The sequence below is a fragment of the Anas acuta genome, chromosome 1 (assembly GCF_963932015.1).
Source record: "Anas acuta chromosome 1, bAnaAcu1.1, whole genome shotgun sequence".
In the NCBI taxonomy this organism is placed as follows: domain Eukaryota; kingdom Metazoa; phylum Chordata; class Aves; order Anseriformes; family Anatidae; genus Anas; species Anas acuta.
The window spans coordinates 3,083,868-3,111,309 of record NC_088979.1 but is presented as its reverse complement, the minus strand read 5'-3'; the positions used below and the strand labels follow the sequence as shown (position 1 = coordinate 3,111,309).

At 42.0% G+C, this 27,442-nt stretch overlaps 1 protein-coding gene across 1 annotated transcript in view; it reads left to right on the top strand.

Moving 5' to 3' along the window:
- Window positions 1–17,726, top strand: part of GUCY2F (guanylate cyclase 2F, retinal) — a 47,774-nt gene extending 30,048 nt beyond the window's left edge. The window contains exons 17-18 of the mRNA XM_068695023.1: window positions 1,729–1,814; window positions 14,422–17,726. Coding sequence (XP_068551124.1) covers window positions 1,729–1,814; window positions 14,422–14,560 — 225 coding nt within the window. The 3' untranslated portion in view covers window positions 14,561–17,726. The remainder of the gene's footprint in view (window positions 1–1,728; window positions 1,815–14,421) is intronic.
- Window positions 17,727–27,442: the final 9,716 nt, after the last annotated feature.

Below are 27,442 nucleotides of genomic sequence, written 5' to 3'. Positions count from 1 at the left end.
ACTATACACACAACAAGAAGCCACTGGATGCAATAAGACTGCTCTTTCTCAGGGAGGGAACCATAGCAAAATAAGGTCCTTAGTAGGATTTACCAGTCTTTCAGTGGTTATCAGAGAAGTGCAAAATACTGGCAGAGAGAAGGAAGAATGCTCAGGGTATGAGGCAACTGTATTCCTCATTCAGAAAGAGCTTATTTTGCCTCTTGAGGTTGATAAATACCATGAGGAAGAAGGAAGGGGGTAATTCATTAGAAAAATTCCATGATTCCAAAGCATGTGGTGTTTTTTTGGTTGTTTGTTTTATTTTCTTTCTGAAGAATTATGTAATCATGGGGGACTCACAAAGGTAAAAGGATTTTGTTGAAAAGATATATATGAAGGCTAGGGGTCACTTGTTCTAAAGTCAGTATCTACAGTGTATGTACGCATCTTTACCTGAACTCTGTTTTCTCTGTCAATGAGAGCACTGTAGGTACAAGTGCAGCATCCTTCCAAGGTGGACATTCAGAACAGGTCAGAGGAAACACAATGGAATCTAGAAGTGCAGTCTTCTTTCTCATGCTTACAAAGGGTACCTGGTGACTTGCTTGCCTAAAGGTATCCATATTATGGAGGTTTACAAATGTTTACATGAATTAGTACCTTCAACTTACCCATAAAGGACAAACTGGGTACATTCTGCTATTGACCATCCACTCGCTCTATGAAATAAGGACTTTTAAAATCACAAGAATGCCTCCTAGCATTCAAAATTTAACTAGTTTTCAGCCAGAAATGTTCCCAAAGTTTAGAACTCTGTTTAGTCCACCATCGACAGAAGATGCTATTTTTCACAGTGTCTAAACCAGACAAACTAAATAATTCAAAACATCACTTCTCCCTTTATGTAGTCAATAGAAGTAGGAGGTTTGCTTACCTTAAACACCTACAGGAGAAAGTATGAATATTGTCCCAGATCTTTCAACAATCTTTTATGAAAAGTGGAATCATGTCACCCAAGTTTGTGTGGCTTCAACTGGATATATCAGGTAGCTATTCAAGGTTTATTCAATCAAAAGACACCTTTACATAGTCAGTGAAGGTAAATTGGCACTTCAGGAAATTATTAACCTGATTTACTTTCAGTGTCCAGTTTCTGTGAAGATGAATGTCACCTTAGAAGTATCTGTTCTCCTCCACTGGCTCCAGTCAAGGATGATTGACTCTGATATAGTTGTCTACCTTGCATCAGATGTATCTCACTTTAAAAGTTAAATTATTGATGCAGGGAGAGGAAGTGATTATTCTGATAGTCATCCCAGCAGCAGCTGTGAAATCTTTCAATTATTGACGTTAATACTGCAAAATAAGATTATTAGAAATCTTGTAGCTTCTCGTTTCTATTAAGTTATATAGTTTCAATGACCCAAGTTAGTGAGACTCATTTGTGCAGTTTGAACAAGGCCTTCTCTCTAAGGACAGTGGAATGTCCTTAAAGACATTTAGTGTTAGGTCAGAGGTTGGACTTGATGATCTTGAGGTCTCTTCCAACCTAGACAATTCTGTGATTCTGTGATTCTGTGAAATTAAAATTATCCTTGAACCATTGCAAAGGAGAGCCCAAGATTTCCAGCCATGCTCTCTTTCTGGATATATATGAAGCCCTCAGAAACCCAGTAACAAAATCATATATTGAGCAGAGGGTGGTCCAAAAACTGCTCTTTATCCAGACTTTTGTTTTTATTTTAGGGTAAAGGAGTAGAAGACACATATTGGCTAGTTGGGAAAAAAGGATTTCTGAAGCCCTTACCTAAACCTCCTGAAATAAAGCCAGGGTAAGTGTGACTTCATCACTGTTCAATACATTCATTAAAAGGTCACTGTTGGAGTTCACAGGCTAACTAGCAGTCTTTCCATGGTATCTATTTACAAAGTCTACGTCATTTTTCTTAGGCTACCTACATTTTTTCCGGCATAGTACTTGAACTCAGAAGTGGTGTACTTGCTTCAACACTTCTCCTTAATCACAATTCCCAAGAAGCAGCAAGGAAACTTGGTTTTCCCCCATGATACATTAGAAATGGAGCACCAGAGAGTTCCTTCCTGAATGTCCTTCCTCCTCTGTGTGCATACAGGAGATGTACTGGTAGAGACACTTTCTGGCCTCTTGTTTCATCAGCATATGGTGACACTCAGATTTTTCTCTCATTCTATCAAACTCCTTCAGAAGACACCATCCTCATTACAAACACATTTCTTCCCTGTATCACTGTTCATTTCAACCAAACAATAAGGAAATTGTTTTGATTTAAAAATATGTTGGCATTATATAATTAAAGACTTAATGGTGTTGCTTCCTTATGAGAGGTGATGAGCAAAGGTTTCCTACTTGAAATCCATCCAGCCATTTTGCACCTTTGCCATGCCTGACTTTGCAAACTGAGTGCTCCCTGCTCAGCTGTCACATGCTGAATGCCTAGGAAGGATGTTGTGGTCAGGACATGAAAACCAGGAGTGGGATTGGTTTGACAAGAACAGTGTAGTCACCCACATTAAAGTTACTCAACCTTGACTGCCTTTATAGTCAACAAAGAGAAATAAATGCTTGGAGGGTGTGAGTTGACTGGCCTGCTTAAAGTAAGATGAATTACTCTTGAAAGATGCCTGTTCTTGTTGACCATAAAGAGGTCCTACAGTGACTAGCTCTGAGATGGATGTCTGACAGCAAACAGGGTCTGTTTTTGCTTTGACTTTGACTTCCCCTGAGTAATCTTGTTCTTAGTTTTGCCTCATTTCCTCTTAGTAAAATGAAAAGGGCATTTATCTCCTTTTGCAGATAATTTTTAACTCCTGGACAGTTGCATTCAGGGCAGCCCATGTGTCCACTCCCGGAGTTTTCCTGGCGTAGCATTGAATTAACAGCATTTTGGGACATGTCTCTTAAGGTATTTAGGTGTCAGACAGGGTGGAAGACAGAAGGTGACTGGAAAATAATTGTGAGAGAAGCACAGTGTTTCTTAAACTTGGAGGCATTTGGTACCAGTCATGCATTTTTCTTGGGAAATATGAAACCTGGAGCACATTTGTCAGATTATTGGAAGGTGTCTCTGCCTATGGCACGAAGTTTGGAACTAGATGACCTTTAAGGTCTCTTCCAACCCAAACCATTCCATGATCCTATGATTCTATAATTACCAAGGTGAATTGTCTTTCCATGAAATCAAGGAAGCACTAAGATTAGGTCTTTCTCATCTGTGTTTCACCATCTAAAAGTCACTTGTCAGGCCTCTGTTGACTGTTGAGGTTCCTTCTAAAGCCCCTAAAGAGACGGTCTTCTGGCAACCTGTGCCTGCATTTCATCAGATTTATGCAGGCCAGAGCTGATTCTAAACAAGGATTGTAAATGATAGAAAATACATCAGGTCTGGGGGCTGAAGAGTGGGGCAATAAAAGCAGGAAAAAAATTCTCCCACACAACCAGGATCAAGGGACCTTGAGCAACCTTTTATAACCTCAGAAGAATCCACCAGTAACACTGCTGAGAGGGAGGTGATCTTCTGCTCTTGCCCCAGAGCCTTGATCTTCACTGTTCTGTAGAAGTACTTGTGTCCCCAAAGATCCAAATACAGCACTTGAATGAATGTGAGAGTAATCAGACAAAAAAAGCAGAGTTATATGAAACTGAATCTGTCCTAGGGAAGGGTTCAAACTGAAAACTAAAGCCTGTAGAACAACTGGATATCCAAGCAAAGCAAATAATTGGAGAACTGCCTCATGCACAAGCAAAGTTATTATCAGGCAAGGACCAGAAATGGCTCCCTGCTTTTCCAGCCTTATCTTGAGGTTCAGTTTTTATGCCAGATTATGAGGTATTGACAGTTGTTCCTCTGTTATGGCTCTGTCTTGGTCAATATGGTGATTCAAGCCACTGCTTGACATTCACCTAAATTTCCTCATCTGTAGGCTTTTGAGCTAATAAAGAATTAATTCCTCCTGGATAAAGGAGTGAATACATTTCTCTTCTACTCCTCTTTTCACTTCATCCTGAAGCAACTCATCTTCCACTTAGGTCTTTCCTTTCTATGAGATCTTGCACGATCTGGTCACTCGTAACTGGTGGGATCAGTGAGCAGAAGTAGATTTTCTCCTTCTATTCATGAGAGTGAAGAATGCATTCCTCATCACTTCATTCATCAGGGATCACTAGAACTAGCAACCCTCCTCTGAGAGGTATGCTGAGAGGTACTTTCAACTCATAGTTTGGCTTTCTGTTTGAACTCTTGACTTAGACCACCAAAGGGATCACACTCATTAAGTATTGAACAACAAGGAAAGGGGAGTTGCTTCAATGAAGAAAGCTTCAACTCTCAGACTGGGAAATTCCTCTTACCCAAATGATCTTGTAATGTCTATTTTAATGTAACCATGAGGGGTATTTTGTTGAGCATGTCCTTAATTCCTTGTGTTCTTGCAAGAGCTGCAGGTGCCCATTGCTCAGGAATGAATGGTTGCCAACAAGTCTGGATGAGGGTATTGCTCACGCTGCATACTCTGAGGAATTTCACAAAAACACAATTAAATTTAACTATATGGCTACACACTTTCCCATCTGTCAGCTGGATTACCTTTACTGCCAATGTGTGCTTTCCCCAGTTGAGAGATAAAGATGGCATTTGCTTGTCTCATGCTTTATTTTGCAACTTGGGTGACCTAAACATCTGCAGATGGGCAGTTGTGGTGGTCTTGCTGAAAGCTGGTGCTTGTTAAGAGAAGCTTAATAAATTGTGTTTGGTTTCATCCCCATATTATCGAAAGACAAACCTGTGGGCCATGGATTTAAGGTTTGCATCCTGGGGTTGGAAGTGCTGTGTGAAGAAAGGTCTCAAAGTAATTCTAAGAAGATTGATTTCATCTTCATAAAATTTCTGGATCTGTGTCTGACCCCATGAGTTATCTCCTAGAACTCATAGGAACTCGGACTACTTGATGAGCTTACTCTCGCTGACAGTATGTTAATGCTCCTTGCTGTCACAATAAGACCATGAGTACTGTCCATGACAATACTCCATGAAATATGGAGTATTTAAGGTCTTCACCTCAGAGGTTTGTGAAAAAGATGACAGGTAACATCAAAAAAAAAAGTGTTAAATTTATCTGCCGTGTACAACCCATCAGCCAAACAAAGCTGAAAGCACAGTCAGTAGGAGGAGGATTTCTTGACAAATGAAATCAATTTTCTGGCTCTGGTGGGCAGTCATGGGCAGATCAGGTAGCTCATACAGCAGTTCGTATATATTTATGGATCAATCAATTATCTTACTTCAGGCTATCGCTGTGCTTGTAGTAGTCTTGGCACCCTCAGATCTGCAGAACAAACCCGGACTTTACATAGATGATAGACTTTGCATATATAAATCTTCTAGAAGCCAAACTTCAGCAAATGTAAAAATGTGTGAGGATATTCAGTTATATGACTTGGTTAATACCAATAGCCCATAAAACACTGGGGAAACAACCCCTTCTGGCATTGCTAAAATTACTGAGAGAATACAGCTGATTATCTTGTAATAAACCTCAAGCCATAACCAAATGACTAACAAAGGAACAATTATTGCACCTACATAATTTGAATTTAATTGATATTCACCAACCTCTGTGTTTAATCCTAATTACAGACTTATTGGAGGCATTAATTGGAACATTCTCATTGATTTTCATTGCTTGCACTAGGCTTTCATACATTTGCAGTTGTATAAGGAGGTTTGGGTAAACACACATTACTCTTAAAAGCCAGGTGCTGTGGGTAATGTTCACATAGGATACAATGCATTTTAATTAAGAAGAAAGTAAATACCATTAAATTACCTAACACGCTTCTTACCACCCCAACTTTCTTCCAACCATGCATAAAATCAAATGAACAAAAACACTATTCTTAAAATTGGCCTTATGCCAAGCTGCTCAGGGTCTGTGTATCAGTTTTTGGAAGTAAAAGCTTACTGGAAATCAGGTAAGAAACTGTTTCACATGCTATTTGTAAGAGATAGGGTGGATGTTCACTAGTTGACCCAGGGCACAAGGAAAGTGGAAGTTTAATGCCCAGACTGCAGTGTTGCCTCCTGCTCTGGAGAGTTTTCTTTTTTGAAGGTTAACCTCCTTCTTTCTGGGTCTGGTCAAATTGCAGTTTTACCCGCTTTAAGTGAGACCTTTAGGTTTTCTTTGCATCACAGAAAACAGGACAGGCTGTTAAACAGGCTTCTTAGTCCTTTCCTTGCTCCAAGGCAAATTCCTACACCTTCCCTGATAGATGTCTACCTTATGATGGGTATTATTTCTCCTCCTTTCTTGCAGCTTGTTAGGATTTGTGTTGCTGCATATCAGGATTGGGTTGGGGCTTCATGGTGCAATAGTCACATAAGGCACAGAAAAGGGATTTCCACAAAAGCCTTATACTTTATTGGAGGAAATAACAGCCAGTTGGGGTGGGCATGGAGAAAGCATACCAAGATGATGAACAATTGAGCAGCTGCCTACCTGCAGACTAGATTATTTTTGGAGATTTCACAATCAGATAGGTTTGAAGGAAGGCTGGGAGATTTCTTTGAGGGTACACCAGGAGACTAGTTTTGGGGCTGAAGAGCAGATAAGGAAAAAGCACAAAGATGCTAGATTACAGATGTGAGAAACTAGATTGGGGCACTCCTCTTGCCCCAAACAGCACAAAGAACATGATGTTATACAAATCTATCAGATATAAGCCTAATCTAGACTGAATCATAAATGCTTTTGGCAAAGCACTGAAATATTATCTACTACTAGGAAATATTCAATAGCCATTGAAATTCAAACAACAACCAAACAAACCACAACCTTCAACAGGAGAAAGGATCATGTTCATCTGCAGTTCCATGGAGTTAAGTAACACAAAGGATCTTCTAACTTTCCAACTTCTGTGATCCCATTTTAGAAATCCCTTGCTTTGGTACAGAATACAGGGCCTTCAAGCAGAAATCTTCTATCCCAGAAGGTAGCTTTATCTGGGAACTTTCCCCATATAACACTATTTTAAATTAAATACTATATCAACTGGAGAAAAAAAAATACAATTCAGTGATGAAAGATATAGATCATGGTGGCTCTCAAGGGTTTTTAACCACAAACAGTGCCCAGGGAGAGAACATGCAAGAGTTTTGGATTATTATCATCAATCCCATATCCCTGCTCTTGAATCAAATGATGCAGAAGGTCTAAAGTCCAGAAGAGCCCATAAGACAACCAGTCCAAGACCATCAGAAGTAGTAAGCACAACATGAAGTGAGAAATCACTGAAAACTGATGGTGCAACCAGGTACAGGAGAAAGTCTGGGGGCTTTCCCATCCTCCCATACATGAGGGCCACCCTTGGAGAAAGCACCAAGAACTTAATTTAAAATGAAATGGGTTAGAAGCAGTGAAGGATGCTCAAAGAATCTATCTCCAAATAGCAAATGATAAATGTCAGGAAGAAGACACCCACTGGGACAACAGGGCTTCTTGTTCTACCCTATGGGAAGTTCTCTGATTCAGTGTCTGTAGGAGGCACTTGGGCAGGATGGAAGAGGATCAGTGGAGAATCTTTACTGTTGCTGCTGATGCTTCTCTCTGAGCAGCAAGTGAAAGGATTTCTCTTCAGGATCCCATTTGAAGTTTTTTACCCAAAGCACATTTTAACCTGAAATAAAGAGCTTGTAGAGCAAACTGTAGTGATTTTTTTTTTCTGTCCTTAGATGGCTGAACTTATATAATAGCATCACAAGATTTCATAAAAAAAAAAAACAAAACAAAAAAACAAAACAAAAAAAAAAAACCACCTTTGAATAACATATAAGAGGAGGTTTTTTGGGGAGAAATAAAAGCATATTCTGGCTCATAGACTTGATCACCCAAAGACAGGACAGATACTTTTTGTTTCACAGTGAATGTTTGCTTCTCAAATGATTTCTGAACCCCTAATACAACAGCAAGATGAAGAAAAAGGAATGTTCTGGTCATGTTTATGGCATAAAACAGGTGAGAAGGAAGATTTTTTTTCTCTGAAGTTTGATCATTTTAAAGGGGGGAAGGGAAAGAAAGTTAGTGAATCATCTTCCTTTGAACAAGACTCTCTGACTTGGAATGCAGTTGCTTCAGCTGATTTATTTAAACAGGCTCTTTATGAGCAAGCTGAGGCTTCTGGAAGAATTGGCTGGAATATTAGATTAGAGAATTTCTGCCTATAGCAAGAAACCCCAAATGAAGTGTTCAGAAAGGAAGCAAAGTCAGGTAGGAGCACTGCCTAACTGGAAGATGTGATTCAATGTGTCACCCTTTCATCTGCAGGTATTCATATGCAGTCCTGAAATTGTGCTCAGTATCTGTCTGTCTTTGTTGTCTATGAAAAGTGAAACTGGGGAAGCCTGAGCTGAGATGTAATGGGCTGCCCAAGATCCCTGCACCTTGCAATAAACTATGCTTTGCTCCAACACAAGGGGTTGTGTGAGCTGGAGATAAGAAAAGGAGAAAGAAGGAATGAGAAGACAATGTCTTCTGCAGTTTTTGCCAAAGGGTAGAGGGTGGCCAAGTCATAACAATGCTCTCTGTGGACCTGAACTTTCCCCATATAACTGGGAACTAGAATTTGTACTGGCTGCCTCTGGTTCAAGCCAGGAGATTGTTTTTTCAATGCTCAGGAAAATAATAAATGTGGTTCTGTTATTGTAATACACCACATTCAGGAAAGAGAAGGCAAATTCCTTAACTTCTCTGGGCAGCTGCTGTAGGACAGGCAGGCAGATCATGTCCAGGGAATTGGAGTGCAGGACTTCACATGAGATTTTCTCCAGCTGGCTTCAGAAACAAGGTGGAGGGGAAAGAGGATCTTGGAAAATAACAGCTGACAGGCAGAGGGGTTTTGCAAGAGGTTAGGACGGAGGATGCAGAATCAGCAATCTCAGTTATTCAGACACTGGCAAGTTCGGGAGATGTGTCAGTGCTGTTTGTACTGGATCATCCTTCTTATTATTGTGCTGTGGATTGTGCCAAGTCATTATCAAATGGTCATTTGATATTTGTGTGAGCAGTTTTTGGAGCTAGAGCTCAGATAATCTGATATTGTGCTTGACTCACAAAGACCTTGGTGAGGTCGTGGCCTTCCAGTGGGTCACAACCTCCCACACCATTGTGCAGAAACAAGCAGCAACCGCTTCATTCCCCTGTGGATAAAGTCCTGGAGAGTGGAATCAAAGAGCAAGTCCCCTCGTGCTTACTCTTTTGTGACTGAATTTTACCAATGCTTGCATAAAGGGCCTGAAATAGAAGTGTTCCTCCTCCCAGCCCAGTTGGTAGGATTTTTTCTTATGTAAAGTTATTCATCTCTGGCATTAGATACATCCATCTGAGCTCTCTTATCTTTTTGAGTCAATGTAGAGAAATGGGCACTTCTAGGTGCCACTCTTCTGCCCTGCAGAGGACATCTACTTTGGGATAAACCCACACTGTTATCCAGCAGTTTCTATTTCCCTCCACTGTCTCAGAAGAGAGCCCAGGATTTATGCCTCCCATGGAGACATCTCTGTTGCAGGTAGTTAAAACTCAGTGGGAGGAATCCCACCTGAGTTGCAGATTCCCAGAAGAAGCCAATCCTCATCAGGATTACATCCTTCAGGCTTCCCTGTCCTTGCAATCCAGCCCTGTAGGCTCCAGCACTCACGGGAAGATTTATAAATAGAAATCATTGTTTCTGTAAGAAGGAAAGATGTTCCCAGAGCCGAGGATTTAGGTAAGGCATAGAGGACAATGTGGTTGGATGTTACCATTTGTGAAAAATAGGCAAAAAAAAGCTGAAACCTGTTTCCTGTCTCTCACCAGAAAGGTGTTTAAGTTTGTGCTAAGTTTTCAGGGGAAACTGGCTGTCCTGAGGGACATTTAAATAGGATTTCCACTTGGAAATGTTCCCATAGTTTTGAGAGCTGAGAATCTCTGAAAGCATCACCCCATGGCAGGGCAAATTGCACTGAATGGAGCTGGACTAACCAAAGGCAAGGTCTTCATAGAAGTTTGGTTTTGCTCTTCTCTTTAATGAATTAAAGGGGGATCAGAGGAATAATGGAATGAGTCACTGAGAGTTCATCTTGTCGAATACACTCAGAACACAGCCAGCTAATAGAAACGTAGTTTGAGCTCCTCCATCAACAAAACCGTTCATCTCATCCTGGAAGAGGTGTGTAGGACATGTCAAGTGCCATCTGGAAGTGTCTGGCTATACAGATCACAAAACATGTCTAGGCATTACAAAAACATCTCAGGGCAACTTCAGGACATTTAAAATGGAATTAGCTAACCTCGCCCTTTGCAATAAATCGAGTTGAAGTGATACAGGAGGGGAATAAATGAAATCTGAGCAAGGACCAACATTTGTTTCCCTTTTTCACATCAGAAGACACATTGCACATAGTCTCCGCTATGGTCTGTTCGTTATTGCACATGAAACTGAATTGGTTCTCTCTCTAATGGCCTACATGTTCACTGCAGGTGTAAAGCTCATGGGTTACCCTCGGAAGAAATTGCCGAGTTCAAAAGGAGGAAAGCTGCAAAACTGCTTGAGAAAAAGGCCTAGATCTGAGGTAGTAGCTGTAGGACAGTCCCCAAGTAGCTCTGCTATTTTAGTGTCTGCTTGTGTGTTATTTGTCTGCACTTCGCTGGGTTTAGTGCCACGCTTTTTCTTGTCAAAAATATGTATTACTCTTTTAAAGTGTCTTATTCAAAAAGGTGCTGGGAACTGCGACAGAGCTGTCTAGAAACTGTAGTAACTTTGTTGGGTGATTTCCTAGCAAAATTACAACCTGCTCTTGCATGATTTGGTTGGAAATCAGAAGTTATATGTGTATAATAGCATGAACTGAGGTACCTGATCAAATAGGTGCTACTAGAATAAAGCTGGCACATAAGCTTGCATGCACACACAGGGTCTGATGCTCCTTGAGAATGTTGCATGGTTACGTTTTTTTAGTATCTCTGAGAGCAGCAATAATGCTGCTACTCTGTGCCACTGAATTTGTCTTAATTTAGACTTCCTTAGAAAAAGACAGATGTGGATGAAAGCCCCCAGTGCCTCTATACAGGCTGCTTACAAACTTCTAAGGTTACAAACTTCTAAGCTTTATCAAACTGATAAAAAAGTTCCATCCAATTTTCTCACAAGGCTAAAACCCAACAGAGCACTTCTGGGTGTGTTTCTCTTTCCCAGACATGACTTTTAAAGATCTGGGGGGTGTTAAGCTGTTTCAACTCCCTTAAGAGATCCATTTATTCGTTTATTTTTCTGAGAACAACATTTGGGACATACTGTGGAGAGACCTGCATAAGTGGTACCATATGTGAACACTCACAGCTAAATATAAGCTCCAAAGCCCAGAGGACCAGCGTGATGATCTACACCTATGATCACGAGCTACTCCTCCAAGGCCAGAAACAAAAGGACCTCTCACTAGGGTTAGCACTGCCTGGCAGAAACTGTACATATAGTAATATAAAAACATTTAGCACATATATCACCCACAGATATATGCTTTGGTTAAGGCTGATTAGCAATACATTATAGAAAACAGAAGGTCCTCATTAGCTCATTTGGCTTGATTCATAGGAAGCAACAGAAAAATCAGTAAGATATTCATACCTGGAGCTTTTCAGTGATCCTAGTTCAATCCTTCTTGTGTGTCTGAAGCTTTCAATGGAGCAACTGTGTTCTCAACAGCCACTTATCCCCATGTCTCTGCTTCATGTTGTAGTGGTGTTCCCATCTGATCTTGGATGTACTTCATAAGATGAAAGGAATCATGCCATCAATAAGCTTGTTTTTCCCTGATAAGAACAAAGGGACTCTAGACAAGTATTTCAAATGCAGTGATCTATAGTTCTTTCTCTCAGTTTACAGTCCAATTTGTTTGACATCCTTTAACAGTCTTGCTGTGATAAGATAAGGTTCCCAATCTCTACTTTTGGAACATTCATATGCCCTGGTGTCTAGAGGCATGCCAAGACTGAGCCTCATGCTCAGAAGATGAACCCTTTAGCTGAGAAAGACTGTGAACTCTGTTGTCCTTGCTGGATCCTCCTTTCTAAAACAAGTGATGGTTCTGGCCAGATCTTGATAAAAAGATGAGGCAAAGCATGAGCACCATCAAAGTACACCTCAAGGCATCCGGAGATAATTCTTTTGGCTATACCACTAGTGATCCTTGTACTTTCTCCTCCAGAAGAATCTGTAGGGATTCTACTGGGAAATCATAACGTGGATCATAACATGGGTGCAATGACCCACACAAGCAAGTGGGGTACAGCCTGGAGCACCACGGGTGTCGAAAGCTGTTGTACAAGTCTGGCAGATAAAACAGCAGCTGAAAGCACCAAGGCTCAGTTTCTTGAGCTATTCTCTCTCTCTTTCTCTCTCCTCTTTTTTTGCCTCTCCCTCTGTTTTAATGACTTGTCCCATGAACTCATCTCAGTAACAGTAGACCTCTCAAGATTCCTGTTTGGAAAATACAGCAAACACCCAAATCACTGCATCTTGCTGGCCAAACCACAGACTAGCAAGGTGTGGTGGACCAGCAGTTAAGATCTGAAGGAGAAGTCTGAAAGCTCATTCAGCACAGGGTGTGTGATAAATCTTCGCTCTGTCCTTAAAGGTGAAACTCACCCTTACACAGAAGCACAATACAATTACAGCTTACTATTTCTTCTTCCAGCTCACTGCAGGGATAGTCTTAGGAGATTTTGCCTGCATGATCTCTCCAAAGACTAAAACCAGAACTTCAGAAACCAAATACTCATTTCTATTGATTATTATTTTGTCCATCACATTTTTCTTCTCTTCCACCTTTCTTCTGCTCTGCATCAGCTACTTCTTCTGCCTTGGTATGCAAAGACATCTCCCAGAAACACAGTGGAAGTAAAATCTTCCTTGTTCAACACTAGAAAGGCTTAAAAAAGACACTTAAGGATATTTATTTTCGTTGTTTCATTTGTGGTTGTACAACAGCTCTGATCATTTTGACAGGGGCATCAGTTCTTTCTCATAATGTTCAATGAATAAAATGTCAGGGTCAATCCTCCACTGAAGCCTAAATCACGTTGAGATGATATATTTGTAATTTCTTAAGACTCAGGAATTTGCCTTTAGTTTTCTTTCCTGTTTTTCGCCCTTGGCTGTCTTTGGCTGTCCATGGTCTCCCACCAAGTGTGAGAGTGAAGGGGGCAGAGCGTGTGCTGAGGTTGGAAGCCCCAGACCTTCTCTTGTTACATCCAGATTTAATAGCCTGTCCTCAGCGGCAGGTATCTTATACCTTTGGGATCCCTGCTTCATATAGTCACTTTTACATATATTTTTATTCTAAAGCAATTGCTTGTTCATTGTACAACAGTGATGTTTACAGTTTAAAACCTTACGTATCTGTGTGTGTGCAAAACAGTTTCTCACCTATTTCTTTTCCATATTTATGTAATCATAACAGTGTTATTGATATGTGTTAGAATTTGGTTCTTTTCAGTTTATAACAGTTGGGATTATATTTTCTTCTTTTATACACAGTTAATTTGATTTCATGGGATGCTTTTACAGGACATCTAGAAAGTTGAGACCTACGTAAACCCCTGCTATTCACTCATCTGCTGGCCTTCTACAAGTTCTTGATGTTTCATTTGTATCTGAACCCCCCGTTATATTATAATAAATCCGTGCCTACCAACAGATGGTAGAACCTGAGCACCATGGACACTTAGAACTTCATTTCAAATGAACTTCTTCAGCTCCATCACATCAGTTTACCAGCTTGGATCTAGATTTAATCTCTGAATTAGACAAGCTCTTAAATCTTGCTCAGCAGAGCCTGTTGTGTTAGGAGCAGTGCCAGGCTGAGGCAGCAAAAATGCACCTGGATCTGAGGTGGATGTCAGCATTTTCTGTTTCTCTGTCCCTCCTGTGTTGGTAATGGTAGGATCATGGGGCTGTCTGAGCAGATGAGCCTTCAGATTTCCCAGAAGTGGTAGTGAATGACCTCAGACCCAGAGAAACCCACCTGATTAACAGGGAATCTCTGCTATTAGCAGACAGAGGCTTTATCAGGCTTGCGATGCACAGTTAGAAGTGTTCTCCAGGAGCAGAAATGATGTTTACCTTTACGAAGTGGATATCCTTGGGTGAAAGCTCTGTCCATCCCATTAACCCATGCAACTTCTCCAGCACTTGTGTGGTCTACTGGGACCACCACATCCCTGCTGTTCTGTATCAATGACCCTCCCTGCTTGATGCTTCTTGATGGCTTGAAGAAAGTCTAATGTTTTTGCTCTTTCTGATGCAAAATGATGTAAAATAAAAAGCTATTCCTCAGTGAGCAAGGCTGCTAATTCTTCCTATCTTCTGTTTTACAGCCACAACTGGTCAGGCATGCTGACCAGGAAACTCAAATTTGTCCTGAGGAACACAAAGAGGACACTGACAAAAGCAACCTTTAAAGAACTGGGGAGCCTGAAGGAGACTGAAATGAGTCTTGAAGAGGAAGAAATCTAAGAAGAACACAGCAAGGAACTAGTAAGACCAGGATGAACAGCGTGAAGTCAACCCCAGTAGGGAAGTCCAAACCCTCCTTTTAATTTCCTTCCATCCAAAAGCAGTATAATTGCTGAAGCCTCTTAGCTCTTGCAGGGGAAGAGCCTGAGAAGGCAGATGAACCCCAATCACCATTTCTCATTGAAACTGGGCACTGGATCAGAGCTTTATTCACCATGGTTCCATATGTGGGATTTTTTGACTGATGTCCATTGGAAGGAAAGCAACGGTGCTTTCCTTCATCAGCACCTCAGTCACAAGGATGGGCCCGAGGCATATTTTAGGTAGGTCAGCGTGGCAGCACAAACATATCCAGCTGCACTTGGGTCTGTATTAGAACAATAATGCCAAGTGTTACCTCATTAACCATTTTGCAATAAATAGGTTTGTTGTTATAAGAAATGCTGGTTAAAAAATAAGATCAACACAATTCAGAATAAAATGTTTTTGACTACAAGAAAAAAGATTTTTACTCCCCCACAAAGGGAAATTTTGAATCAAAAGGCTTTGTTGCTGTATGCCAATTTAAGCTGAAACATTTTCTTTTGAATTGACATTTCAGCTGCAAATGCCATTTTAATGCTATTTTCAAACTAAAATGACTGTTTTGAAATGAAGCAGTTTGGTATGAATCAATATTTGTTTCCAAATGCCAAAATGTGATCTGATCAAAATGCCAAAACATGTCATCTTCACAATCCCAGATATCAACTGGAAGAACGTTTTTTTCTTTATAAACACATACATATAGCATATCTAAAACATTTTATGCTTTTCATCCCAGAGCAGGATGAAAAGAGAATGTCAAGATACTGGAAAACTGAGATGTAGAGAATGATGTTCTACAGTCCCTTGAGCTGAGTGATACTAATAATACTAATGAATTTTCTTACCTGAAGAAGTGAGGCAAAGGGAAGGAAAAGTTCATTATTTAATCAGTAGAAGAAGAGCCTAAAGCATCACAGTATTTTTCCGTCACGATCTCTTAGTGTCAAAGCCACTAATATCCAAAGTAAGCCTCACAGTGGGTAAAAATAGCTTCCTACAAAGGGCCAGCATTTGGCCTGTAGGCACTTCCCACAGAGAACACTTCATCAGAGTCAAAAATTTTTATTGTTGGCCACTTCTTCTTCCAGATTTTTTACTTCTGTTCACTGTCTGGCTTCTAACAGACTCCTGGAAATTGTTGTTGTCTCTCCAGCCAGGCTAAAGAGAACTGCAGATATGGTAATTTAATCAATATTACCACCAGAAAGTGCTTGTTGAAAACACCAAGACCTTTCTCAAGCCCAATTTGAACTCATCAACACTGCACCCAGAACAGGTTTTTACCAGTTAGATGACAAATAACAGTGAACAACTCTCTTACGTTATTGCAGATGACTTTATTAAAGAAGGCAAGCCAAACTCCACAAATCTCAGAAGGATACTAAGTGAACAGCTAATTCACCATAGCAAGTATAAGACGTGCACTGTCAAAGTAAAAGCTGTTCATGCTGTATCTATCTGAAGAGTGAAAATGGGTCTAGTATCTACAATACCCAGACTGAGCTGATAAGTAAGACACAGGAGCAGTTTTGCACTGGCAGCTGGAGGCCAGACACCAAACCTTAAGATCTGAAATAATGCTAGGCAGATATGTTTAATGAAATATACCTTTAAAGTTAGGTGTCGTAACCCCAAAGTGAAGCCCATCCCAGATATCCTCATTCAAATGGATGAATCGTGCCCTAAAAGTGCTTGCCATCGATTGTAACAGAAGTGGAGAAACCTGCATCATGGATGACTAAAGTCAAGCTGGATCAACCTCATTCCCACATAGTTCATCACCAGTTCGGAGGAAGTGCTGGACTCCCTGACATTTTCCCTGGAAAACTCCACCGTTGTGCATGTCTAGATGGCAAGTGTGTGCTAATCCTCTCTGAGACACTTCTTATTCCCAGCACACAGGCAAAGCGGATGTAAAGGAAAAAGCATGTGAGCAGAAAACATAAAATCCTGAAAAACTTCTGATTGATCCCTTTATCTGGTAATGTGACAGCAAGCAGAAGAAATCAAGATTTTCTACTTCTGATATATGTCAAATTACACATTTGTAAATGTATGAGAAAGAAAAACACACAACAAACAACAGCAAAACACAACACGCTTCTTCAAACTACTGATATGTATATATTCTCTCAATATCTACCCATATGCACAGATACATATGTATTTGAATTTTGGGGTACCCGGTGTTTTTGTTAGTCTGAGACAATTTTAAGAAAATGCTGGGTAGCTGCAAACTGAATTCTTCAGACGAAGACCATTTAAACAAGAAGATTTCAATCTGCCCTTCTGCACACAGTTTTTGAATTCCTTCTTCAGCATGCTGTCTTCAAAAATAAACAGCATTCTTTGAATTTATTAAAAAACACATAAAATAGTAGATCTGTGGGAAAGGAGAGCAGAAAGGCAAAGTTCTGATCACTGACGACTTCAGTAATCCCAGGATAATTCTTAATTCTCTTTGAAGCCAGTGTAGTTTTTTTCCCCCTCTTAATTTCAACAGGAAGAAGCCAAGGACTCATCCCCAAGTGTGATAACCTCTGCTGTTAAAAAGCCATAAAATATATTTATATTTTCCTGGTATTGTTCTGTTTAGACAGGTTTAGGTTTACTCGTGAGATTTCTTCCCACACTAAACATAATTGCTGTATCACACTCCTCTCTTGTTATTCTGCTCCTAAAAATAGTGTTTGGATGTTATGATGTTAAGATGGGGCCTGGAAGCAGCAAATGTAAATCTCGTAGCTCTGCAGCCAACTTTTCAGGTGATTGTGGGCCGGTTGCTTGGTTGATTTCTTGGATAGTGAAGCACCCACTCTAGAAAACACCATTGCAGGAGGGTTTACTGCTAATGTTATAGGGTAAAATTTAATGTAATCATGCAAATCTGCTGACAGCTGTAAAAGATGTACTTATGCACAGTACAAACCATCTGAATATAGTTTATATTTCATACAGGATCCACAGTATTTTTCATAGTGAATTAAAACCAAATGCCAATAAAGATCCTTGGCTACCTATCCCTCCACATGAAAATCTTGTTCTTTTATGTATCTTTACCTTTATCTCAGATTGCTTTTCAGCTCTCTCTGCAGATAAGGTTCCTGTAGAGAACCCCATATATTCACTCTGTTATTAATTCATTTAGAGGCAGACCCCAACAAGATCTCAAAATATGCAGGCAGTGGAAGTATGAGTAGATGCAGAAGAACCTAAGGATGGTGTGGAGCAGCCGTGGCATGGATGGGTGTCAAAACAACTGCAAGAATCTCTATCTGGGAGTTTCCCATACTAGGGGATACTGCAATTGGGAATGAGTAATATCACTCTGCACAGTATATTGGTCATTGGAAAATATCAAGATCCCACCCTGGGGTTTGGGACTGTTGCAAGGTGACAGCAGAAGTAAGGCTGTGGGTAATTCTGCAGCAGTACCCCTCTTTTTAAACTCACAAAATTATTTTGTCTCTGTCCTGGCATCCTCATACAACAACACCTTCCCTGAAGCTCTGGTTATTTTCCTTGGCATTACAAAGATTTTTCCTCCAGTGGTGAGGTCAGGGGCAGCTCCATGGACACTGCAGCAGGTGCCCTCCCTTCTCTACAAACTCCTGTCCTCACATCAGCAATGGATTTGCCCCTTTGTCAAACGAATGAGAGACACCAGGGCATCCTGCCCCCTTCTGTCTGTGTCACTGTCCTGGAGGCAGCAGCTGGATGCAAGTCCACAGGGATCACCAATGAAAGTGGTCTAAGGATTTCTAACCCCTGTAGTCACACATCCTTGGGTTCCCCTTTCGTTATGCCACAAAATCCCAGAATGACCTCATTTGTGATAAAAATAATAATTTTGAATAAACATGGTGAAGCTTTTCGGTGCTTGTCCCACCCCTGGTGTTTTTGCAATGACCAGCTCCATGTTCTGGGCAGTGCAAGAAACATCTACCACTTTCCCACTGATGCTCATTACTTTGCAGCTGTTGGTATTGTTTTGTTCACCATCCTTTTCCTCACTCAAAACAGTTCCTCACAACCATGATATCTGGCTTCATGGTATCTGCAGATCTCAGTCTGCCTTGATTCTCCTTCCTTCCCTGACCAATATGTTTGAGCACCTCTAAATTCTACTGAACAGCACAGGACCCAGCAGGGATCAGCAAGAACCACCCACAAGTGTTCTTGCACAATTAATCCTGATGATTCAATTCTGGTCTTTGCTTCCTGCCTCCGCTCCATGACATTTGCCCCTCACATTGTCATTGCTTGGAGCAACACAGCCTCCTTAAAAATAGGACAAGTTTAAGGTCTCGTGAAAGCCAATAAAAATTTTATCATCTGATTCTCCTTTCACTAACAGACTAAAGTGTTTTTTGTTTGTTTGTTTTATTTAAATGAATGAAATCCCCCCTTTGCCACTCTTTCTCCTTGACTTGGTCCATGAACCAAACTAGGTAGGACAGGCTGCAGGCACAGTTCAACAACTGTACAACAGACCTTGGAAATAAATATCCTTGGTTTCAAAAGGCAAGATGTCTAAACATTTTTCATTAACATATGTGGAGAAGCTCAGGGAAAGTCAATTTGGGGCCAAGGACCAAAACTGTCATAGTTTTTTTCTGTGTAGGTCGGATGTCCAAATGAAATCCACAACGCGGAGCATGAAATTCAAGTTGGTTTTGAACAGAAGGCATTTATTAGCATTGAAGCTTTCTCTGTTATTGTTGCTAGAACTTGCCAAGCTGTGAATATTCCTCAGTTTCCAAATGGAAAATGCTCTGGTTGTCTCCCATTATCTGCCAGACCCCTCAGCTGCCCGTCTGCGGGGCGATCCCAGCCACCCAGCCCAGCCTCATGCTACAAAGCAGCCCCAGAGGCAGATGTCTCAGATCCAACCTCCGCATCCAATTTCCTTCTTTATTTATTTTGTTGTTGTTCAGAAGCTGGAACTGAAACGGCATTTCAAAATACTGAAATCCTGCAGGAAACCAACTGACCTTTCTCCACGCTAGTCAGAGAGCTGTAGGCAGGAAGAGGAGACGGCAAACAGGCTCTGCGTGCCTGCAGCTCGAGTCTTGAGCCCTTTGCTCACCAGCACCGTCCGAATGCCACATAGCACAGGGTAACAACTAATGGCAGATGTACCACAATTAACTGCTTTAATAATCAGCCCAGGTTGCATGGTTTATTCAGTATTTCTTCTGTAGTAGTAGCAGAGGACTCTATTCGTGTATTGAGATTCTAGTGCTGAAGAAATCACTTACAGTCTGCTCTGACATATTATTGCTTTAAAGCACAAACCTGAAAATTGTTAATCTGAACTTTTCTGAGTTTAAAGGAAGTTCAGGCTTGGCTCTGAGCACTCGCTTTGTGACTCAGGGCTGTTTGTAATAAGAAAGCATCACAGGAGCTGAGCATTCCTTGCCAATCCTTGTTTTGAGCCGTCTGTGAAATCTTGGCACCGTGTCTCGAGAATGCTGTGTGGAAATAAAGCTTTTGTTTAACCTACTTGTGTGGGCTCCCTGCAGAGGTGATTGTCTGCCTGGCCAGAGCTGCAGCTCTAGCTCCCCAGCCACCATCATCACCAGAAAACTCCAGAGAGAATAACCACGGGTTGTTATCCAAGGAAGGTGACAAAGATTATTCCCAGGAAGATGTCATCGGGGTTGCTCTGGTTGACTGCACCATCACTGGAACGAGAGGTAAAACTATGGCCTGGTACACGTGCTGGGGCCAAGCCTCAGGACCAATCTTCAGAGTGTCCCAGCACATGTTGGGGAGCAGGGGTCAGCCTGAAAACAGCTTCCCTACACCTACTTTGTAGCTTTGTCCTGGTGGCTGGGCATTGGGAAGGGTGCAGACTGTCCACCACTGGTGTGTGTGGCCAAAGAGTAGTAACTTCTTCATCAGATGAGGCTAGAAAATGAAAATATACTTATTTAGGTGGAATGAATCATTGCATGTTCAGGCACTGCTCTCCATGTGTGCCCAGCCAGCAGAAGACGGGCAGATGGAAGTGTTCTGAGTGAAGAACCTTCCTGCTGTGGTGTGACAGCAGGCTTCACGTCCTCAGAGGTCTTAAGCAACTCATCATCATATCTGAAACTTCAAGACAGCCTGAGCAACGAGAGCAAACCCCCTTGCATGGTGCTTTGTGGTCTTAGAAAAGGAAAAGAAGAAATGGATGCTCCTTAGAAAGCAATGGGGATGCCTGCATGATTAAATACTACATGCCTTGTCCCTTCTCTGTTGCTATCGCCACCTCTTTTGCCTCTCAAACATCGAAAAAACCTGTTGGGAATATTCCTGGTGCCAGGAATATTCTCATAGACATGCTATGAGATTGGTCAGGATGGTGTTTGCTGGCTGGGTTAAATTGAGTGGTAGCAATTTAACAGCTGAATCCAGCACCCAGGAACTGGTCACTGGTTCAGCTGGAGCTACATTTGTTTTCCCAAAGTGAAAAGACTGAAGTTGCACTCAGAAATGTTGAGTGGAGAACCAAGGTGCTTAGATGAGAAGTTCCCCTTGTTCACTTCCCAGTAGGCAAACCCCAACGTGAGCACAGCCTGAGAAGTCACCATTGCCACCCCTCCCACTTTAATAGGTCAAACCCAAAGAAAAAAAAGCTTGGGAACAGTATTTTTAGGCAATGTCTTTTAAATTCATGCAAGTCCTGAGAGCTGCACTGTTGAACATCCTTATCCTCACTACCCATGCCCAGGTGCTGGACACGTTGGCACCAAGAGCTGTTTCTGCCACCTTTGCCACCTTCGCCAGAGGAGTGCCCCATTGCAGCTCCTCCCTTCTCTTCATCATCCAGCCAAAGGAAAGCCAAATTGGTAAGAAAATAAGGAACCAGAGCCACCTCAGCAAGGAAGGATGACCTTATTGCCATTTAAATCCTCATTTCCTGCAAGACACTACCATTTCTATGAATCTATTGATTTTGCTCAATGAACTCGCCAGAAGATGATTCCCTTCTCGAACACAAGACCTGGGGAACTGAAAGTTTCCCCTTCACAGCTGCAAGGGGAAAAGAGACATAAAATAATGTCAAGCCCTTGCTGAATTGAAAATAGAGAGGCTGAAGGAATCTCTCTCCTCCAAACACGCTGCTGTCAGCCCAGGGCCACCTCTGTCTCCGCGCCCTCCTGCTAACCCAGACTGGCATTGTGTAAGGAAAAGCACATCCATGCTGCGGCGGTTATTTTTATGCTGTCCTGTACTTGCTGTAAGAACTGGTCCTGCAAAAACATTTTGCTCTTGATTTTGTGCAGCTCACCCAGTTTCAGCAAGGTTTATTTATAGAGAGGAAAAGGACAGATGAAGAGCTCACAGGTCTCTCCAAGATGGAAAAAAATAATAATAAAAAAATTAACTATGCTTCTATTATTTTCATGCTGAATTATTTTAACCAAACTAAATGTTAAAACAATCACAGTAAGGTAGAAAATATTCAGAATAAAAAATAAGAGCTAACGCCCATGGCAATAAAAATCTACTGATCACATCTGCAACATTCAGATTTAGATTGCAATTTAGATGACAGCATTTTCTGCCATATGTCAATACATATACATAAGAATATACATGCATATTTATACTTGTATATGTGTACAGAAATATATGTATGTATGAAAAAATCAATCATCAGCCATTCACCACCAGAGGGCAGGCAAAGTATATGTAAATCAGTCATCCTAACGTGTTCCCTGCACATGTCAATGAATGAATTGTTCAGTGGCCAGAAAGGTATTGCCAGTGTTTTCTTTGACCATCTCCAATGACTTTATTATCTTGAATCTTGAGCCTTACGACATCCTCATGTTGCACAATGTACTTTCCTTTTTTATTATCATTATTAAGTAAAAAACTCCCTTCATTTTTCAAGGATGAAAGCTGGGAGCGGTGCACCATGAGGTAACCACAGGGAGCATCGCATGAATGGTGAGAAACTTCCTTAGTGCTAAGGCTGAGGGAGGAGAGGACATTGCCATGTGTGTATCTGGAGAAAGCAATAGGCCAGGGGGAGCTGTAAATACCCACTTTTCAGTAAATACAACCTAATATTACTCCTTCACAATCAGCAGATATCCACTGATGCACAGCAAAGGGACTGGTCCCTTTTGGGGTGTATTAAAAATCGATTAAGAGCGTATTACTTGACAGTAGAAAATGAATGAAATTGAGATCCAGCTAGGCTGATGTGAACCATTAAGCAACATGGGCATTCCCTTCATCCTGAATGCTAGAAACATCTCATTTCATCAATTTACATGTGAGGTTGGTAAGCCAACCTTCTGGATATATACAATTAGCAAAAAAAGAGCTTCTCTCCCTTTCATAATATAGAAAGAAGAAAAATACAGGAGTCTAGTTACCAGAAAGTAAATCCTAAAAAGCTCACTCCTCCAAACAGGGGATGCTTATGGTATGGCATGGACAGATGAGATGTGATGGACCATGAGCTCTGTTAAGACCATGGACTAAATCCCAGTCAGAATCATTCCAGAAATACCAGTTCCCAAGTGGCTTCTCCCAAGGAAATTTGGAAATCATTTTAAGTGACTGATATGTCCTACCTGGGCTGGAAAGCTGGTTATACCCACACCACCAAAAAATCCAGTTGGTCCTCTATTTCCTGCCTGTGAGAGGGACTTGTTTCCTTTCCTGCTGAAGCTGTGCCTTTGTTAGTCACTCCCCACCCCTATCGTGCTCACAGTAGAAAGTGGGAACTCCCCATGGGTGATTCATCTGCCCCATCTTTGATGTCTGCTGGAGAACAAAATGAATCACGATCAAGGACTCCCATTTCACCCCCGTGAGCTGTGCAGTATATCAAGATGAGTGGCTTGCTTGATAGATGCAGACCTTGCAGATGTCTACATTTGATCAGAGCTATCTCTTTTGTCTCTGACATCATTCTGGGGTTACAAATTTGTGTAAGGAAAAGGAGACCAGGAGTTTACTCAGCTCTTCAATGCTGCTGCCATGGGTTCTTCTGTATGTGCTTGGCTGGGAACTGGTGATACAAATTTAAGCAAAATTGTATGTGCTTCTAAATTCTCCATATTTCATCATTCCAGTGCACTAAAGCTCTCAGTGGAAATGCAGCCTGTGCAATGGCTTTAAAGATTTTGCTGAGTGCTTCCGACCTCTGAAATCTGGAAGGCAGTGTTCAGCATCGAATTAAATGCTCATTGTTTGGAACAATCTGAGACTGATAATCAGGGTTAAAAAGGCAATTTTTCCTTCAAGTCATTGTCCTGTGTCTGCTTTCTCTCTCCATTGAAATACCTCCATCATCCCCGCACATTTCCCAATGTACCCCCCACTTCATTATTTGGTGTGGAGGGGTTGCTAGATGGTGCAGGTGCCTTCCTCCTCCTTTTTTTTTTTTTTTGTTTCAGCAAAAGCACTGTGGAAAGGGACTGCTGTGAAGTACTGTGTCAGCACTGCAAGGAGCACGCCGAGGGACGAAGCCAGGGTTTCAATGTTTTTCCTTCATGCAAAATATCCAAAATACATCATTGAGTGCTGCATTAGATTACTCAAGGAAAGCCAGCATTTGTACAGAAAGCACAGACGTTTTGGAAATAATCCAGAATCCAGCTGTGGGCTATTAAAAAAAATAAAAATCAATACATGATGACGTAGGGATGGATCAAGGGGCTATGGGAAGGATCAAAGGGTTTAAGGAACATGACAAAAATAGAGCATTTCTAAGTCATTCCTTCTATCCCTAGGATTATGATTGCAAACTTTTTTTTTTCTTTTCTTTTTCTTTTTTTTTTTTTATTTGTTTCAGGGTTTGCCTGAAAAAATCAGCACAGAAAGAGCAAAGGACAGGGCAGATCACACTCTTGACCAACTGTAGTGAAACACTTTCCACAAGAGCTGAAAATTACTCGTTTCATGATCAGCTTCAAGACCTTGCAGATATAATGCCAGTAATCCCTTTACTACAGCTTCCCTGCAGAAAGATACCACCTACCCAAAGCAAACAGGGAAAGAAAAGGGACAACAGAAAAGGGAAAACTGATTGTAAACAGTGGTTGGTAGCTTAAAGTCATTTTGGCAAGGTCTGAGTCAACACCGGGGACTAAAAACACCAAGGGAGAGACTGGCTTTCCTCTTTATTTCCCCGCTCAAAAGAAAATGAAAAGAATGAAGAAGAGTGGATGATATTTCAGTTTGAATTGACTGGGGGATCTAAAAGGGAGAGAGATGATCGTTGACAGAGCCAGCAGAGCAAACTGTTCTCCTGCCTGTTGGCACCACCTGATTCATAGCTCCTCGTGTTACTGCAGAGATATGAGAAGTATTTGGAAGGGAAACCACATCAGACTCATCTGGTTTTGCCATTTTGAGATAAACCAGATCTGTCACACGGAGCACAGCTCCCTGAACCTGTTAATGAAGCTTGGGACATTTGAAGTGCCAGCTAGAAGAGGGCAATGGAGATGGTAGGTGAGCAGGCAAAGCCCAGAGATGCTTGAAAAAGCCTGGGTCGGATGCTGCTGGATGAAGGCTGCCACCAGCCATCAGAGCTGGAAGGCCAAGTGCAAGGCAGAAAGTCCCTGCCCTTATTTTTGTCTTCTCAAGACCCAGCAACTTTCCTGCAAGCCACACCTCAGAAGTCACTGGGGACGGGTGTGAGTCTGAGGCTCAGTCATCGGAAAGTAAAACCAGAGGATGCTGGAGACACTTTTAGCCCTCTACAATCCAAACATGAATCCTGCTTGCCTCATTCCCCTAAAAATTGTGGGAGTCTCTGATACTCCTGAGCTATCCTTTTTCTTGCTCACGTTTTCGCTCCCTTTTTCTCTTGTTGTCTCATGGCTTCATGTTCCAGCAGCCTCCGTATCTGCCTGCCATTTCCTCTCCAGCTGTATTTCCTATATCTCCTGCTGTCTCTCACTCTGCAGAAGACCCTTTATTGCCAAACCACCTCATCTAAATCCTGCCATGATACCTGCTCACATTGAGAGTTTCAACAATATCTGCCATTCATGTGGTGTCCAGTGTCCCTCAAACACCACAAAAGTCCCAAGCACCATTACGTGCATTTCATTTTTTTGTTCAATTCTGGAGCACTGCCTGAATCCTGTTGTGCCTTGGGATGGGCAGCCAAACAGCAGTGACAAGATGAGCCAGGAGAATGCCAACCCTGAAAATCAATGATTTGTAGAATGGACACTGCTGACCATTTCCTAAAAAATCACATCTGGCTGGAAGGGCAAGTCTGGAATGTCCCAGGAGAACTGGCCACGCATTTTTCACTCTGGTTTTCAGATTAATTTTGCAGATGCTTTTAGGTTACTGGTAGCATGGTTAGAGTAGCTAAGGGATATCTCCTTTGCGGCTGTAAGTCTTCAGTTTGCAACAGGAATGTCTTCATGGTCCAAGGTCAGGTTAACCATAACCATAACCTGGGGAAGGTTATGGCTGGTACCAGAGGGCAATAAGTCACATTCAGAAAGGTGCTCGTCCCCCTGTGCTCTGCTCTGCTGAGGCCGCCCCTCGAGTGCTGGGTTCAGCTTTGGGCCCCTCACTCCCAGAAGGACATCGAGGCCCTGGAGCCTCTGCTCACAGGGAACCAGGGCCAGGAGCAGAGGGAACGGCCTCGAGTTGTGCCAGGGGAGGCTCAGGTTGGCAATGAGGAGACATTTCTGCTCAGCAAGAGCGGTCAGGCCTTGGGACGGGTTGCCCAGGGAGGTGGGGGAGTCCCCGTCCCTGGGGGTGTTCAAGGAGAGGTTGGACGTGGTGCTTGGGGACAGGGCTTGGTGGTGACATTGGTGGTAGGGGGTGGTTGGAGCAGGTGATCTTGGAGGGTTTTCCAACCTTCATGATTCTGTGATTCTGTGAGATACCAAGAGCAGTGTCTTCCTCAGAAACAACTCAAGACAGCGTCCTGAAACCTGTAGGCACCATAGGATGAAGCTGAGAGCTGAGGACAGGAACCACAGGTACCCTGGTGACCTGCACAGCCCCTGTCCTGCTCCCTACCACTGTCAGCACCAAGGCAAGCAAAAATCCCAGTGTGTAAAGCATCAGCAAGCTCCCAGTGGCAAAATTCCCCAAGGAGCAGCAGGAACAGAAAAAGAATGAAGAGATTAGAAATCTTGGCCCTCTCTTTCCTCATGTTTTTTTTTTTTTTTTTTTTTTTTTTTTTTTTTTTTTAAGAACAGGCTATAATCAGAGCTGAAGGAAATGAAGCAGAAATATCAAACTTTGTTTAGTCTGGGGAAATATCATTTATAATTAGAGATGGGCATCCTGTTGACATGATACAACCTATTTTAAGCGTGAGGTGAGCACGTGGTCAACTGCTAATCTTTTGCAAGTGATTAAAAACTGCCAGTTCATCTCTGAGTGGCTGCTTTCTTTCTTTTTTTTTAAAGTGTCGTTTCTGAAAAGCAACTGGGCTAACGTCATCTCGAGATAATGATGCTTATACTGGCAGTGATGTCTTGGAGCATCTCAGAAGCTGGGAGTTTTGGTTTCTGTTTATGCACTCCATGCCAGCCCCACCAGGCAAGCCCGCTCATTTCTCCCATGGAAGAGGGGGAATCCCAAGGGAACTACAGGGGCTGAGCCTGTGGCAGGACACGGCCTACAGTTGACCTCGTATGACCAGCACTGACTTGTGGACCTTTTTTTTGGAGCAGGGTTTGGCAGCTGCCACATCCTGCTGCCCCAGGGTGAGGCTGGCAGGATTTGTGCACAGCAGGTATCAGCAGGACCCACTGCAGGACTGGTGCTTTCAAGCAGCTTTGGGGGCACGATTCTACA